Source organism: Pocillopora verrucosa, chromosome 11 (assembly GCF_036669915.1).
Source record: "Pocillopora verrucosa isolate sample1 chromosome 11, ASM3666991v2, whole genome shotgun sequence".
NCBI lineage: Eukaryota > Metazoa > Cnidaria > Anthozoa > Scleractinia > Pocilloporidae > Pocillopora > Pocillopora verrucosa.
Window position 1 is genome coordinate 15120896 of NC_089322.1, and position 16951 is coordinate 15137846.

General features: G+C 37.1%; 2 protein-coding genes across 2 annotated transcripts; both read left to right on the forward strand.

Annotated features, from left to right (window-relative positions):
* Positions 1–1677: 1677 nt before the first annotated feature.
* LOC131789926 (microfibril-associated glycoprotein 4-like) lies at positions 1678–6272 on the forward strand. Its single transcript, XM_059107114.2, has 5 exons — positions 1678–1793; positions 2356–2597; positions 3192–3306; positions 3787–4167; positions 5180–6272. The coding sequence occupies exons 1-5, from the start codon at positions 1691–1693 to the stop codon at positions 5443–5445; spliced, it is 1107 nt and encodes a 368-aa protein (XP_058963097.2). The 5' UTR covers positions 1678–1690; the 3' UTR covers positions 5446–6272.
* A 5846-nt stretch (positions 6273–12118) lies between these two features.
* Positions 12119–15758, forward strand: LOC131789925 (microfibril-associated glycoprotein 4-like). The gene is made up of 5 exons (XM_059107113.2): positions 12119–12188; positions 13214–13455; positions 14068–14182; positions 14437–14823; positions 15493–15758. Exons 1-5 carry the CDS (start codon positions 12119–12121, stop codon positions 15756–15758), a joined length of 1080 nt encoding a protein of 359 aa, XP_058963096.2.
* Positions 15759–16951: the final 1193 nt, after the last annotated feature.

The window sequence follows — 16951 nt, forward strand, 5'->3', positions numbered from 1 at the left end:
AGATTATATGTTAGAGACAAAAAAGGCAAAAAAAAAAAAAAACCCCAGGAAAAAGTGTTAAATTGAACCTGCCAAACTAATTCAGTTTGTAAACTGTTGCAGATTGTAAACTTCGATGGTTACTGAACTTTAATGGTTTGACATTTTTGACAGCATTCGTCTTATTCAACCAATCAGATTATTGAACCATTTTTACGAGGATCCTGATATACCTATTGGAGCGTGCTTTATGAGAGTATAGAGCATGCTGACGACACTGATAATCGCTTTGGAAGTAAAGTTTGTTTTGAAAATTGAAAGTAATGCCTGGGGAATTTAACGGATTCTTTAGAAAAGAATCCACTACGTCTCGTGTTTCCCACAATACTTCTTGCGTGCTCTAGCCGCTTCCTAAGTGCTTACAAACAGAACAGAGCACAGTCAAGGCTTCTCTATTTGATGATTATATCTTTACGCACTACTTGGTACCGTTGAAACCAGTTCGAATCCCTCTTCGTTGAATTTAAAATGATAGGTCAATTTTATTAAAAAAGCTGTGGTAAAACTTTTGAAAGCACTCTGGAAAAAAGGAAAAAAAAGTTGGTAATGACAGTTTACTAAGCGATCAAATGAGAAAAATAGGAAGGAATGGATCTCACGCAGATCTTGGATGGGCGACAGAATTCAGGCCAGGATATTTTTAGTGTGAAATGGCTTGAAATATGAGTCGTACGCTCTACGAACTTAAGACATTTTGCTGTGAAAGAATATAACTAAGGAGCCAACCTTACAATGTTGACAAGGTCTAATATTACCTATTACGAATGTTACGAACTTAAGATATTTTACTGTGAAAGAGTATAACTAAGAAGCTATCCTTTTAACTTTGACAAGGTTTAAAGCCTGTTCTGTCATTTGAAGGTGTTAGTTTAAACTGAGACTGCTTTAGGCTTAAAAGAGAAGAGAATCATAACTAAACCAGAATTTGTGGAGATAAAAGCATAAATTGCTCTTATCTCTATAAAAACACCTGTTTAGAGGTATCATTCATTAAAACTTCAAATCAATTTAACCTACTTAGAGAGCAAATGAAGGAATAGAAACACGCAACATAATAAAACTTGAAATTTTTGCAACAACGAACTTAAGACATCTTGCTGTGAAGCAATATAACTAAGGAGCCGACCCTATAACTTCGACAACATCTAAAGTTATCTGTTCTTTCATTTGAAGGTGATAGTTTAAACTGAGAACGCTTTAGGCTTAAAAGAGAAGAAATCATATTTAAACAGGAATTGTGGAGATAAATGCATAGATTGCTTTTATCTCCATAAAAACACCTGTTAGAGGTGTCACTTATTGAAAGTTCAAATTAAATTAACCTCCTGAGAGAGCATATGATGGAATAGAAACACGCAACGTGATAAAACTCGAAATTTTTTAATAAAAATTAAACTGAAACTTTCCTATCCATTTTGGTGGAAACAGTTATAAGTAGTCGTAATAAACAGCTACAAAATATTTCAGAAGGGGCATTCACTCACAAATGTAAGTTAAATGCAACTAGTTCAGAATATTTTAAGTGCCTGAAGTACCTGCTGTTTAGAATAATACACCCCCTGCATTCTTTGTTGTATATAATATATTTAAGGGTGAAAAAATAGAAGTGCCTCCTGCATTAAAAGTAGCTATCTGTTACGTATCTGCAAGGATGCGCTATTTAGACCTCCAGTTTTATTTCAAAATCACAACCATCGCCTTCATCGTCTTCATCATGTTTGGAACTTTCTTCTCCTGGTGTATTTGCTGTTTGGGTAAGAATATCTCGTTATTTTATCTTTCTATTGTCTTAAGATATCTCTTAATTGCAGATAATTTTTTCATGCATAAAGGCTCGACTAGCTATAACTAACTGCGAGCAGTATATATCTTTTTTTTTTTTTCAAACTTGTAATAAACTTGTAACTTGTTATAAACTTTCCATCTGTAAACTTGTAACTAAAGTCAAAACTTACTGCATTCATACCATTTTCATCTTAGGCCATTTTTTTCGAGGAATCATCTCTCCATTACTGATATTATATTTTTGAAGTTACCTTTTACATATTGTTTCTCAATTCTGATAACTGTAAGGATTCAATTTAACTAAGTTAGATACAAAACTTTCGGAAGATATGTAATTTGAAGAAGAAATAGCCCTTTTTCCCTAAATTTGTCGAACTCCCATAAATACGATTCCATGGAATCCTAAAAAATCTAAATGGATAAAGTTAATTTACAAAGAGTAAGCATTGAATAAAAATTGATAAAAAAGTAATCGAAATGCTCTTTATCTTGAAGAGAGCCACATAAAAAAATTTTATTTGCTTTCCACAGATGACGAATTTCGCATTATCGTGTTCAAAGATCCAATCCCGAATAAGAAAATGAAGAATCATTTAATCAAAACTGAGGATGTGCCTAATGAGGGGAGCTGTCGTGTGTTGTGTTATATGGACCCCGACTGCGTGTCCATCAACCTGGGACCATTTATCCAAGGAAAACACATATGCCAGTTAAACAATGCAACTGACAAAAGTCTCGCTAATGTGCAAGGTTTTACGTACCTTGCCATTGAGGTAACGAGCACATTTGATTTATCTTTCTGGGCTGTTTTGTGGTACCTGAGTACAGATAAGCTCTTTGTCTTCGAAGGATGCATTTGTGGACCTGTTAATCTTCCATATAATTATGGTAACCAAAGCGTACTTCAATAACAGGTAGCTCAAATCACATCCTTTAGGTTCTTGCACGAACCTTAAGCACGGTGGATGAAAAATAAAAAAACCCTAAGGATTAATCTTCCTTCACCGATGCTTATAGTGATTCCTTCAAAATATTTTTAAAGTTAAAAATTGATGTGAAAATATTTATACGTAAATATGGTGACAAGATTTAAGATAAGATTACTAGGTGATTTCAATAAAGTGTTGAAGTAATTTGGAATTGCGTGGATTTTGTATCGCAACACGCTGTTATTTACCCACGAAACTTGCATCTCCTTATCAATCAGGCACGAAATTTACTTGCGAAGAATTTTAAAAAAATTCTTAACGCCTCCATTAAATTTTCCTTATTTTAGAGTTTGGAGATGTTATCATGACAACTTTGGTTATAAATTTAATGGTACTTTATAGCGGAACGTGCTTTGTTTTATATTTGCTATTGATTAGAACCCTTGTGATAGCGGCCCATGTTTAAATGGAGGCAGCTGCCAAGCTGGTTTCACAAGTAAAGGTTTTCGGTGTATCTGTCCAGAAGAATTCAGCGGAGGAGAAGTCTGCCAAGGTATTGTAAAGGTGATGATGTGGTCAAAAATTGCAACATAAACTCTTTCAAACCTAATGAGTAAATGCAGTAAGTTTTGAAGAGACTGTTGTGCTGCGTCGGATGGAGAGCATAACAGGGTAATAAAGTATAATCAACTGAGTTGATAACGTAAAAGTTGGCCACCGTAAAGAGTTTTAAAGCTGACGTTTCGTTCATCAGCTCTGCGTTAGAGCGTAACCTAAATTATTAATTATTATTAATGATTTTACCTTGAGTAATGTGTGTCTCGTTTCTTCCCAAATTTTCCTATTTTGGCTATTTTTTCATCACCTTTTCTAAATTACAATTCTTTCGAATCGATATCGTTTGAAAAAACTGCTGTGTCTGAATTTACCATTTTTTTTTTGCTCTCATCAGTGAAGATACTGTTCTGATCCAGTCAATACCTTGTCGTTTGCAGCATAATATGCGACATAATTTTTTATTTATTTATTCTAGCTTTCAGAAATTGCGCTGACATCTTTAAATCAGGCCAAAAAAGAGACGGTGTGTACAAACCTGACAACCAATCAGCTTTTAATGTCTTCTGCGACCAAACAACAGCTGGTGGAGGATGGACGGTATTCCAGAAAAGAATCGACGGTTCCGTTGACTTCAACCGCTACTGGAGCGATTATAAGCATGGCTTCGGAAATCTTAGCGGCGAGTTTTGGCTTGGCTTAGAAAGGATTCATCGCCTGACTTCAGATAATAACAGCATGCTACGAGTAGACATGGAGGACTTCGAAGAGGGAAGTGCTTATGCCGAATACAGCTCTTTTGGTGTCAGGAGTGAACATGACAAGTACCGGTTGATCCTTGGTTCTTATAACACAGCAGGTGACTAAATTCCTTTACACGCGCATTGTGCAGAAAAGCTAACGAGAACAATTTTAACACAAACAAAGACAGAAATGTTATTAAAGTAATTGAATAAGAGATAGGACATTGTTAAGAAAGTTAAGAAAAATACTAAGCCCAGCGGTTAAAAACTGTTCATGTAAAACGAAATTCGAAAATGGTTAATCATTTAGCTAATGATTTAGATGATATCTAAGAGAATTTTTTCCCTTTTCCCAGCCTTTGTTGATAAAATAGTGTTTGAAGGGTTCTGGTTCTTGAGAGGAGTATAATTAAGATATGTTATTAACCCTGTCGGTCTCGTCTTCTGATTCCATTTCTTACTTCCTTCTTATCGCCACTTACTTTCATTGTGTACTCGAAGCCATTTTGGTAACTATATGCACATTTTTTGTGGCAAATCAAGCCCAAACAAGCGTGGATGCAGAAAAGACTTCATAAGCGCGAAAGGAAGGGTAAAAACGTAAATGTTATTATACAGGGCCTGGTTTTTCAAAACAAGGTTTACCTAACCAGCAGGGGTTAGTGTGAATTTTTAATTCAGTTTTATAGCTCTGCAAAAGGATATATTTGTTTGCATCTTTCCCTGTTAGTTTTGAGTCATACTGAGATAAAACCCAACAAAACCTTGGCTCCTGTATACGCTCTTCTACATAAGAAATTAAATCCAAGGTTAACTTTTAAACCAGAATTAAAGTCAACCCCTTTTCGGACAACCCGGCCCAGAATAGCGAATATGTGGCAATTAAACCTACTCTTGCAAGAGCAGTGCCGGATCTAGGGGAGAGGCCCGGGGGACCCAATCCGCTTCCCCCTTCCTTATTTTGGGTAAAAAAAAAAAAAGGAATCGCAGAGGGAAGAGAAGCCGGTAGGGCAAGCGACAGAAAACCTCCCCATCCTCCCCTTCCCTAGCGCAAGGTCTGGATCCGCCACTTAAGAGAGTACAACTTTTTAAATACTTTCCTGGTTTTTGCTTTGGTAAATTTCTCAGGAACCGCTGGTGACTCCTTCTCTTACCATCATGGCTGGCCATTTTCTACTCCGGATGAAGAGAACGATTTCAAACCCACTGGGAACTGTGCCCTTGAGTACCAAGGTGGCTGGTGGTTTAAGTGGTGTCACACGGCTTTTTTGAATGGTCCTTACATACGTGGGCATAACCCTGATCATGGCGAAGGCAATATTTGGCAACATTTTCGAGGTGTTCGTTACTCATTGAAGAGCTCTCAGATGAAAATAAGACCTCGAGACTTTTAAGGCGCTGAATAGTAGTTTCTCTCACGTAGCACTGATTTTGAGCATTTTCGAAACACAGCACTAGGTTATATTCAGTATTGTTAGCGATATAAAACCAAATCAAACCAAAGGTGGAAAACAAAGCACTAAGATGACCATAAGACTGCAAGTCGTCTAAGTTGGACTGCAGTTCCTCTTACGTAGCACAGATCATGTCCTAAATAATAGTTGATAGCTTTAATTTTGGCATTGACATTTATCACATCACAGAAGATGAAAGCCAACCTCTGATTGATTGATACCGAGAGAGGATAAAATTAAGACAAAAAAATAGCAAAATATAGCAATCGTCAATATCTTTGCATGAACAGTCAAGAAGCAGACGGCAAATGCATAGTATTACAGTTTGTCATTTGCATGAACGTTGAACAGATATTGTTAAAATCAAACTACAAGGTCTGTGGTTGTTCGATTCATGTCGTAAGTCTCGAGTTAAGCCGCCGATAAAAAGTCTTCGTAAAGGCTGCCATCAAACGGCTTTTTAACCATTGTTTGGTCGTGACCATTTAATCTTAATTTACAAGTAGTTAGAGTGGGCGGCCTGACTCAGTCTTTCAAATATGCTTTAAAGAGGCATTGTTATGATATGAGCATCTATCACATTTGGCTTATTTTTCAAGTTAGCTATTTCTAATCCATTTAAATCTTCTCCATCCTAAACAATACTCGTTCGCTTTTGGGAAACTCTCTTCGATTTTGTTATTTTCCCGTCATACCAAAATCATTTTTTTTGGTTTTCTTGACGCAAAATTATAAAAGTCAGCTGTTTCAAGCTCAACACTGATTTAAAATCCATGGCAATCCTCTCCATCCTTCCTCATCCTCGTTTGTTTTGAGTTAATTGATCTCGTTTTGGTGTTTTTCTATCTCACTAGAGTAGTACTTTTGGTCCCCTCCACACTTAAAGCTCGTAATTTGCACATTATACAGAACAGCAAAAATTTTTCAAGTTTATCATCTGAGATTCATTTCAATTTTCTTCATCCTTCATTAATTAATTATTTAGATGTAGATGTAGATGTAGATAGTTTATTCTGATTAAAATCGCAGCCAAAAGCTGAATTAGATTAATCGTTACAATAGTAAAATCTAATAAAAGTATGAGAAAAGTATAAGAAAAATGTACACAGATTAACTACAATTACTATATATGAATGTATTCATGAGTCTCTTCGTCTTAGCCAGAGGAACATTAAATTTCCTCTTTCGTCTCAAATTGAGTTCACAGTTGTTCTGAGGAGGCAGGAGCTTATACAGTTTATGGTCTGAGTTACAGGTGATGGAATCAAAAAGCTTAGCTGTGATACACTGCCTGCGTTGGGAGAGCGTCTCCAAGTTGGCTTGATTTAATGCGTCGCTATATGGAACAAACGGAAAAATAATTCGCATGGCACGTTTCTGTAGCTGCTCTAACTCAACAGATAAATATGCAGGAAGCGCAATGTGAAACACCGGGCATGCGTAGTCCATTACTGGGAGGATACAAGTCCTGTAAAAGATTAGCAGATCTTTGGTGGGAATATTCGCTCTCTTCAGTTGTTTAAGAAAATATAATAGACTTGCAACTTTTTTACTTATTTAAGCAACATGACAGTTCCACCAAAGGTCGGAAGAAATGTTTAGCCCCAACCACTTAACAGTAGACACTACCTCTATTGCTTTCCCGTTGATGACAATTGGAGCAAAGTCCGCGGCTGATTTAGCGAAAGAAATCCGCAGCTCCTTACATTTCGATTCATTTAGCTGGAACGTATTTTGATTAGACTTAGCAATGAGTTCCTCCACATCAGATTGAATACGACTGCCTTCTTTCTTGTGAACACACTCTGCAATAGTTGTGTCATCCATGTATTTCCACAGATTCGAATTGCTGGTGTTGATGTCGTCGATCATAATTCATAAGAATATTCATAAGAATAAACAGCCACGGCCCGAGCTTGGTTCCCTGAGGCACCCCTGCCGGTACATTCCTCCATTCGGACAGGCAATCTTCTCCCAATTTGACTCTCTGCGTACGGTCTGTAAGGAAGTCGATGATCCAGAACGATGCGCCAACCGGTATGTCCAAGGCGAGCAGTTTCCCAGCGAGAAGCGCGTGGTCTATCAAGTCAAAAGCTTTCCGGTAATCGAATAAGACGACCCTGACGGTGGATCCTGTCCCGTCTGTATGTTTGGCCCAGAAGTGCACCAGACTGATTAATGCATGTGTTGTAGAAGATTTTGGGTTATCCCCAAATTGGTTGTCTCCAATTTTCTTGAGAATTGATGGTCGTAAGTATTCCGCAACAACAAACTCCTCTGCCACCTTAGAGAGAATGGACGTTAACGAGATGGGACGCAGATGTTTATTTACGTCTTTAATTGGTTTCTGCTTTGGGATCGGCAAGGTATCAGCAGATTTCCAAGAAGGTGGTAAACGTCTTTCAGCAAAAGAACTGTTAATGATATCAGATATCGTATCGGAAAGGAGATCTGCATTTTCCTTTAGCAATCATGCTGGAATACCGTCGGAGCCAGACGCTTTCCTAGGGTTGATCGACACAAGCTGAAGGTAAACAGCATGCGTAGAAACGACAAATGGTTGCTCAATGGAGTGGTCTTGCGACAGCTGAAAAGATTCAGCAGATAACGGTGTAAAGTCTTGCACTGGGGAGAGGAAAGTATCACTGATCAGGTTGGCCAGGTCCAAGGCACTGAGAGACTCCTCACTTATTTGTTGTAATGATCTCATTAATTCTTCCGAGTCCCTAACGGTCGATGACATGCCGCTCAGTTTCTTAACTCCACTCCACCAAACAGACGGTTTGAACTCCTTAAGCTGGCTACCTTTGGAGTCGTAGTACCGCCACCTGCAGATCTTACGCTCACGGCTCACTCGGTTCCGCAGAAATCGAAACATCGGCTGATTATTTCTGCGAGTGCTCTTTGCCGCCGTCTGATTAGATCTTTCAAACCTGAATTAATCCAGGGCGGATCTCTAGAGTGGATCGCTTTGGATCGCAGGGGCAGTACACTGTCCAGACCATGTTGGATTATTGACTGAAAAATTGACACTTTTTCTGCACAGCCATGTACGTTGCCGACGAGGGTGTACGCATCGACCTCTTGGAGGTAGGTGCGTATAGCAAGGCGATTGCTAGGTTTTAAGTCCCTTGTTTTCATTGTTGATCGCGAGTCCGGAAGCTGGGAACTATCCTTTGGCAGTACCTCTACGGACATGTGATCTGATAGACCGTGGGGAGGACGTTGGATGGGGTCCTTGTAGTACTCTCTCACATTCGTTAGGACAAGGTCCAGTATTTTATGGCCTCGCGTGGGAAACTTGGCAATCTCTTTTAGATCAAAACTGTTCTGAAGACGCTTGGTGTTTAGCCGATTGAAATCTCCAACAATAAGCAGACCACTGTTGGGAAAGCGCAATTCAATGGACGACAATCTCTGCCACAAATAATATAAAATTTCGGGGTTATTGTCGTTTGGTGGATGATAAATTATTCCTAACACAATACAACTGAATCCCCTCGGGAGACGAGCAGGTCGTAATTTTAACCAAAGCGCTTCAAAAGATCGGTCTTCTAAATCTTCCAGGATAGTAAAGTTGATATTGTTTCTAATGTATACGCAAATCCCTCCATGAGTAATTTAAACTCTGTCCTTTCGCACTAGATTGAAGCCACTGAGCGCGACAATGTGATCTTGAATATAACTACGAAGCCATGATTCAGTTACACAAACACAATCCAAATTTGCATGTTGGGCAACGTAGCGGATTTCATCAATCTTGGGAGCAAGGGACATAACGTTCGATAAATATGGAACGTAGGCAGATGGAGAGCCTTTCCTTGTTGAGATTGAAGTTCATGTCAGACGAACAGAGTTTGACGGATTGTGGGCTTGGTGGGAAACACGCCAAGATGGTTTTCCAAAGCCATTGTCGACACCTCGCTTCTGAATCGTGCTTATTTTAAGACGGCGAAGTTTGCAACGCTCTTGAACAAGACGACCAGCACGCACACCTCTATAACGAGGCCAAAGACGTAAGGAACTCATGTTGACCTTGTTAAAACTTACTTCGGAATAAAACTTAGATAAAACTATAAAACTTGGAGGAGCTCTGAAAAGTGCTGCCATTTAGATCGGCGCATACATAAGTTTAATACATATTTAAGTTTGTTTTATTTGGTGTTTCTACACAGGCAAGCAATCATTATTGCTTTCCTAATTTTTTCAAGGTTCAACTGACATCAATTTTCAACGAACCTAAAATAATTTCTGATGTAACTTGTTAAATATTCCGTCCAAACCCATCTGTGTTCCTTGCAATCATTACGCACTAATTATGACGCAGACACACAATTTGTTGTATGTCAACAAAACGTTGGCGTCTTCCGTCTTATTCTAAAAGATTTTAACTCTAGTATGAAGCAATTAGAACACTTTAAAATATGCTTGTCGTGTATCATGCATATGTCTCCAAAATTAGCATCCTTTCAAGCTTCTGGAATATAAATGGAAAGGTTTTGTAATTCAAACGTTCAAACGTTCAAACGTTCAAACGTTCTTAAATTTGCGCAATTTAAGAACGTTTGAACGTTTCTGAAAGGACAGTTACTAATTATGTTTTTTGGCCAAAATGCAAAACAAGGATAAAATAAATTTTAGCTATAATGTCTAAACGTGCTTAGGTTTATGGCAGTTCACTGTTTATCTTCAAATCATTGTGATCAAGAAATTCTGTATAAACAAACATTGCATGCTTTAATTCTAAGCTCAAAATAAACTGTAGATGTAAAAGTCACGCAATTCAACTTAAGAGCACTTGAGCTGAGCGGGAACATAAATAAAAGTTAACTTTATTTCCGAAATGTTTGACCTCAGTTGACTCCTACAACTCTTTTATTTCCTCGCAGTCACGATTATCTGACGATCAACCTTTAAAATGTCATTTCGTCATTTCCTATTGAAATCGAAATATCACATCAATAAACCGGTATTAGCGATAAAACAATTTAGTATCAATCACCTCCTCCTCACCTCTTGAAACTGAGAAGGTAGGAGAGAAAAACAGTGAAATTCTTAATCAGTTGAAATTTTTCAGTTATTGGTTGGTGTTAATCTAGAGTGAAACTCTTTACCCCTTCAGAATTCAGATTAATTTTTCTCTCTTAAAGTCAAGTTTCTCTTTTAAAACACGTTCTTTAAACCTTGTTCTTAACACCTGCTCCTTAACCAGAAACAGTTAAAAGTTTAAAATAACCTCATTGAAATATTTGAAGGATGCCAACAGTTTTTCAGTCTACACGTAATAACAGTAAGCAAATTTGAAGCAAATGTGCCAAAAAACTCCCAGTCTCTGAGGAACTATTTTTGTTAAGCTCCAGATAACGGCAGCTGTGTTTGTTAATTGACACACAAAAAAGATTACTGCGGGGTTTCTAGGAAAATATCAACAATCTGCAGCAGAAACGCGGTCGAAATAATAACTGTCTCTGAACCAACTGTAAGAAGAAGAATAAAGAATAAAGACTGTTATCTCCTGTTGCTTTCAATTATCATGTCATTTGAAGCTTTTGTTTACTCAGTCATTACAGAGTTCGAATCAGCTTATGGTTTTACGTTCACAAACTTATGAAGTGACACTGCTAGTAATAAAAAAATGGCTGTGTTATAAACCTCTCGGTTTTGCTCTTAATTAATCAGAGCTGCAAGATAATTTAGAAATATTTCAATTCCATTTTAGTAAAAAATGATGGATCCAATTTACAGACTTTTAAAATGATATTCACATGTGACAAAACAAGTCTAGAAATTTCAATTTTTTCTGAATTTTCCTTTACATGCCTTTTGAAGCCGAAATTACGTGATTTGATGAAAAGTAGGAAAAGTAAACCATATTACTGGGAAATTATTTATAATCAATAGCACGGGAATCTCCTGGTAGTTTTATTTAAAGTTCAGATATAGCGCACGCTGTCAATGGTTGAAAGAGCACGCTCTATCAAAGTACAAAACGTAGAGCTGAACTAAAGCTCTTACGCCATTTATCAAAGTGTCCTATTTCTGTCCACTTACCAGACTTCTCTCTAGCATTTTTTCGTTCATCGGAAGTAAAATTTCGGGACAAGCGAGCCGGAAAGTAGCAACAGAAGAACCAAATAAAGGATTGCGAAAATTCCAATCGCCGAAATTGACGTTATTATAACGTGAGTATAAATTGCTTTTATCTCCCTAACAACACCTGTTGGAGGTATCATTCATTAACAGTTCAAATTAATTTAACTTCCTGAGAGAGCATATGAAGGAAGAGAAACACGCAACATGATAAAACTTATCATGTTGCGGCATTTCCATCCATTTCAGTGGAAGCAGCTGTAGGCAGTCGTCATAAACAGCTATAAAATATCCTATAAAGGGCACATTCACATATAAGTTAATTGCAGCCAGTTCAGAATCCTGTCTGCGGCTGAAGTACCTGCTGTTTAGAATAATACACCCTTGCATTCTTTAGAGTATGTAATATATTTAAGAGTGAAAAATAGAAGTGCCTTCTGCATTAGAAATAGCTTTCTGTTGCGTATCTGCAAGGATGCGTTACAACTCCAGTTTTATCTTAGACATCCAGTTGTATCTCAAAATGACAACCATCGCCTTCATCGTCTCCATCACGTTTGGAACTTTCTTCTCTTGGTGTAATTGCTGTTTGGGTAAGAAGATTGTCGTTAATTTTTTCCTTCTATAGTCTTAAAATATATCTTTTATTGTAGATAAAATTTTCATGCATTAAGTCTCGACAAGCTGTAGCTAACTGCAAGCAGTGTATAACTTTTTTTTTTTTTAATTCCAAACTTGTAATAAACTTTTAACTTCTTGTAAACTTGTTTTTGTAATATTTCAACTAGTTCAGGATCCTGTCTGTGGCTGAAGTATCTGCTGTTTAGAATGATATACCCCCTGCATTCTTTAGAATGTGTTACATTTAAGGGTGAAAAATATAGTATCTTCTGCGTTAGAAGTAGCTTTCTGTCGCGTATCTGCAAGGATGCGTTATTTAGACCTCCCGTTTTATCTCAAAATGACAACCATCGCCTTCATCGTCTCCATCATGTTTCAAACTTTCTTCCCTTGGTGCAATTGATGTTTGGGTAAGAATAACTCCTTATTTTTCTTTCCATTGTCTTAAAATAACTCTTAACTGCTGATAAATTTTTAATGCATTAAGTCTCGAAAAGCTCTAGCTAACTGCGAGAACTGTATATATATTTTTTTCATTTCAAAATTGTAATATACCTGTAACTGTAAATTTTTACTTGTACTCTTGTAACTAAAGCCAAAACCCACTGTCCATTCTTATTCCAAGCCATTTTTTTGTGGAATTTTTTTTTTTCTCTCTCCATCACTAATATTATTTTTTTTTAGTTTACTTTTACATATTGTTTCGCAATTTTGGTAACTATAAGGATTAAATTTAACTACGTTGGATACAAAACTTTTGGAAGACAAAATAATTTGAAGAAGAAATAGCCTTTATTCCGTAAATTTGTCGAAATCCCATGAATACGACTCTATCGACGTTTTTGCAGAGTGAAGACCTTAAACCTGAATGGATAAAGTTAATTCACAAGGAGCACGCACTGAAGACAGATGGGAATCAAAGTCGAATGAAAAAGTTATCAAAACGCTTTCTATCTAGAAGAGAGCTTCAGTAATAAAATTTGTTTGCTTTTCACAGATAACGAATTTCGCAATATCGCGTTCAAAGAGCCAATCCCGAATAAGATCATGAAGAATCATTTGATCAAGACTAAGGATGTGCCTAATGAAGGGAGCTGTCGTGTGTTGTGTTATATGGACCCCAACTGCGTGTCTATCAATCTGGGACCATTTATCCAAGGAAAACGCATATGCCAGTTAAACAATGCCACTGACAAAAGTCTCGCTAATGAGCAAGGTTTTACTTACCTTGCCATTGAGGTAACGAGCACATTTTGTTTATCTTTTTGGGCTGTTTTGTGGTACCTGAGTGCAGATAGGTTCTCTAGCTTCGAGGGACGCATTTGTGGAGTTGTTTATTTTCCATATAACCATGGTGACCAAATCGTACTTCAATAACAGGTGGCTAATTCACATCCTTTAGGTTCTTGCACGAACCTCAAGCAGAGTGCTTAAAAAAATAATAATAGTTGTTATAATAATAAAACCCTAACAATTAATCGTCCTCCATTGAAGCTTATAATGATTCTTTTAAAGTGTTTTTAAAGCTAAAAATCGATGTGAAAGTACAAAATACTGAAGCGCATATTCTAATGGTGACGAAATTTAAGATAAGAAGACCTGGTAATTTCAATTAAGAGTTTAAGTAATTTGGAATTCCGAGGTCATTTTTATCGCAGCACGCTTTAGTTAGCTCACGAAACTTGCATCTCCATATCAACCAGCTACGAAATTTGCTTCTGATGAATTTTAAAAAAATTCTTGACGGCACCTTGACGCATTTTCCTTTTTAAGAGTTAGGAGATGTTATCATGACAATTTTGGTTATAGGTTTAATGGAACGTGCTTAATTTTATATTTCCTCTTGATTAGAACTTTTGTGATAGCGGTCCATGTTTAAATGGAGGCACCTGCCAAGCTGGTTTCACAAGTAAAGGTTTTCGGTGTATCTGTTCAGAAGAATTCAGCACAGGAGAAAATTGTCAAGGTATTGTAAAGGTGATGATATGGTCATCCATATCATCATTCTTGGTCACGTTTGAGCGAAACCTAAATCATTTCACAAATTTTCCATTTAATTATTTTATCTTAAGAAAGGTGTGTCTCCTTTGTTGCCTAAGATTCTTATATTGTGTAATTGGTTATCCTTTCAATCACCTTTTTTTAATTACAATTCTTTCGAACCGATAGCGTTTGGAAAACAATTTTGTGTCTCAATTTTCCCAACTTTTTTGTTTCCAGCTTTTAGAAATTGCGCCGAAATCTTTAAATCAGGTGAAAAAAGAGACGGTGTGTACGTCATCAAACCTGACAACCAGTCAGCTTTTGATGTCTTCTGCGACCAAACAACAGCTGGTGGAGGATGGACGGTATTCCAGAAAAGAATCGACGGTTCCGTTGACTTCAATCTCAATTGGAGCGATTATAAGCATGGCTTCGGAAATCTCCGTGGTGAATTTTGGCTTGGCTTGGACAGGATTCATCGCCTGACTTCGGATAATAACAGCATTTTACGAGTAGCCATAGATGACTTCGAAGGGAAAACTGCTTACGCCGAATACAGCTTTTTTGGTATCAGGAGTGCACAGAAAAAGTACCAGTTGATCCTTGGTTCTTATAACACATCAGGTGACTAAATTCGTTTAAACGCACATTGCGCAGAAAAGCTAACAACATCAATTTCAACACAAACAGAGACGGAAATCTTACTACAATACTTGAATAAGATGCAGAACATTGTTAGAGAAGCTAAGAAAGTACTAAGCCCAGCGGTTTATTCACGCAAAAAGAAACTCGATAATCATTTAGTAAACGATTTAGATATTCATGAGATCCCTTCTTTATTTTTCCTTTTCAGCATTTGTTGTTAAAATAATGTTTGAAGGGTTCTGATTCTTGAGACAAAAATAATTGAGATATGTTATTAACCCTATTATTCTTACTTCCTTCACACCACCTACTTTAATTGTGTACTCGAAGCCATTTTGGTAGCTGTATATATATTTTCTCTGGTAAATTGAGCTCAAACAAGCATGGATGCAAAAAAAGAATTCTTAAGCGCGGAAGGAGGTGTAAGAACGTAAAACTTATTTATACAACATATATATTTATACCCTCCTTATTTTGGGTAAAAAGAGAAAAGAATCGCAGAAGGAAGTAAAGCCGGCCGGGCTAGCGACAAAAAAAAAAACAAAAAAAAAATTGCCCCCTCCCCGTTTGCTCAAGTTCTGGATCCGCCACTGAAGACTGTATAACTTTTAAATACTTTCCTGGTTTTTGCTTTGGTAAATTTCTCAGGAACCGCTGGTGACTCCTTCTCTTACCATCGTGGCTGGCCATTTTCTACTCCGGATGAAGACAACGATTTCAGATCCACTGGGAACTGTGCCCTTAAGTACCATGGTGGATGGTGGTTTAAGTGGTGTCACAGGGCTTTTTTGAATGGTCCTTACATACGTGGGCCTAACTCTTTTAAAGGCGAAGGCATTATTTGGAAGGGTTTTAAAGATTTTCGTTATTCATTGAAGAGCTCTCAAATGAAAATAAGACCTCGAGACTTTTGAGCTACTGAATACCAGTTTCTCTTACATAGCACAGATTTTGTGTTGAAGCTTTTTCGAACACAGCACACGGTTTTATTCAGTATTGTTAGCGATATAAAACCAAATAAAACTAAAGGTGAAAAACGAAGCACCCAGATGACCATAAGACTAAGAGTCTTTAGAGTTGGAGTGAAGTTCCTTTTACGGAGCACAAATCATGTCTTAAACTTTTCTGAACACACCAAACGCTTTCACTCAGTATTTTTAGTGACGTAGGGAGAGACCGACCTTCTCTGTTGTAATATTACAAAGCTTGTACCCAAGTCTTATCGAAAATAATAGTAGATAGCTTTTATTTTGGCAGTGACGTTTATAACAGCACTGAAGATGAAAGCCAACTAGTTCTGATTGATTGATACCAAGAGAGGATGAAATTGAAAAACTAGCAAAATATTTCCAATTCCTAACAAGCGTGCACATTTTTTCATGAAAATTCAGGAAGCAGACAGCAAATGCATAGTGTTGCAGTCTGTCATTTGCGTGAAGGTTGAAGAAATAATGTTAAAATCGAACGACAAGGTCGATGCTTGTTCTCATTTTCATGCTTGTTTGATTCATGTCGTAAGTCTCGAGTTAAGTCGCTTAAAAAAGTCCTCGGCTGTCATCAAACGGCTTTTATCATCATTATTTGGTCATGACCTTTTTAATCTTAATTTTCAAGCAGTGAGAGTAGGCGGCCTGACTCAGTCTTTCAAATATGCTTTAAAGAGGCATTGTTATGATAAGAGCATCTATTATATTTGCCAAAATTATTCAAGTTAGCTATTTCAAATCCTTTAAATCTTCTCCATCCTGAACAATACTCGTTCACTTTTGGCAAATCCTCTTCGATGTTGTTTTCTCCCGTCTTACCAAAATCATATTTTATGGTTTTCTTAACACTAAATCTAATTTTGTACATTGTAAAACACGGCTATTTCAAGCTTACCACATATTTAATTCCTCGTTTGTTAGAAACATTTCTATTTGGCGTCCTCCACACAAAAGGCTGGTAACTTGCACTTTATACAAATCCGCAAAAACTTGTCAAGTTTATCATCTGAGACTCATTTTAATCTTCATCATCCTTAATTAATTAATTACTTAAGTTTGTATACTTTGGCAAGCAATCATTATTGCTTTCCTAATTTTTTCAAGGTTCAACTGACATCCAT

Coding starts and splice junctions, on each gene's coding strand:
- LOC131789926 (XM_059107114.2), top strand. CDS start 1,691: ATGCGCTATTTAGACCTCCAGTTTTATTTCAAAATCACAACCATCGCC. Junction 1,794..2,355: donor CTGGTGTATTTGCTGTTTGG/GTAAGAATATCT, acceptor TGCTTTCCACAG/ATGACGAATTTCGCATTATC. Junction 3,307..3,786: donor CGGAGGAGAAGTCTGCCAAG/GTATTGTAAAGG, acceptor TATTTATTCTAG/CTTTCAGAAATTGCGCTGAC.
- LOC131789925 (XM_059107113.2), top strand. CDS start 12,119: ATGACAACCATCGCCTTCATCGTCTCCATCACGTTTGGAACTTTCTTC. Junction 12,189..13,213: donor TTGGTGTAATTGCTGTTTGG/GTAAGAAGATTG, acceptor TGCTTTTCACAG/ATAACGAATTTCGCAATATC. Junction 14,183..14,436: donor CACAGGAGAAAATTGTCAAG/GTATTGTAAAGG, acceptor TTTTGTTTCCAG/CTTTTAGAAATTGCGCCGAA.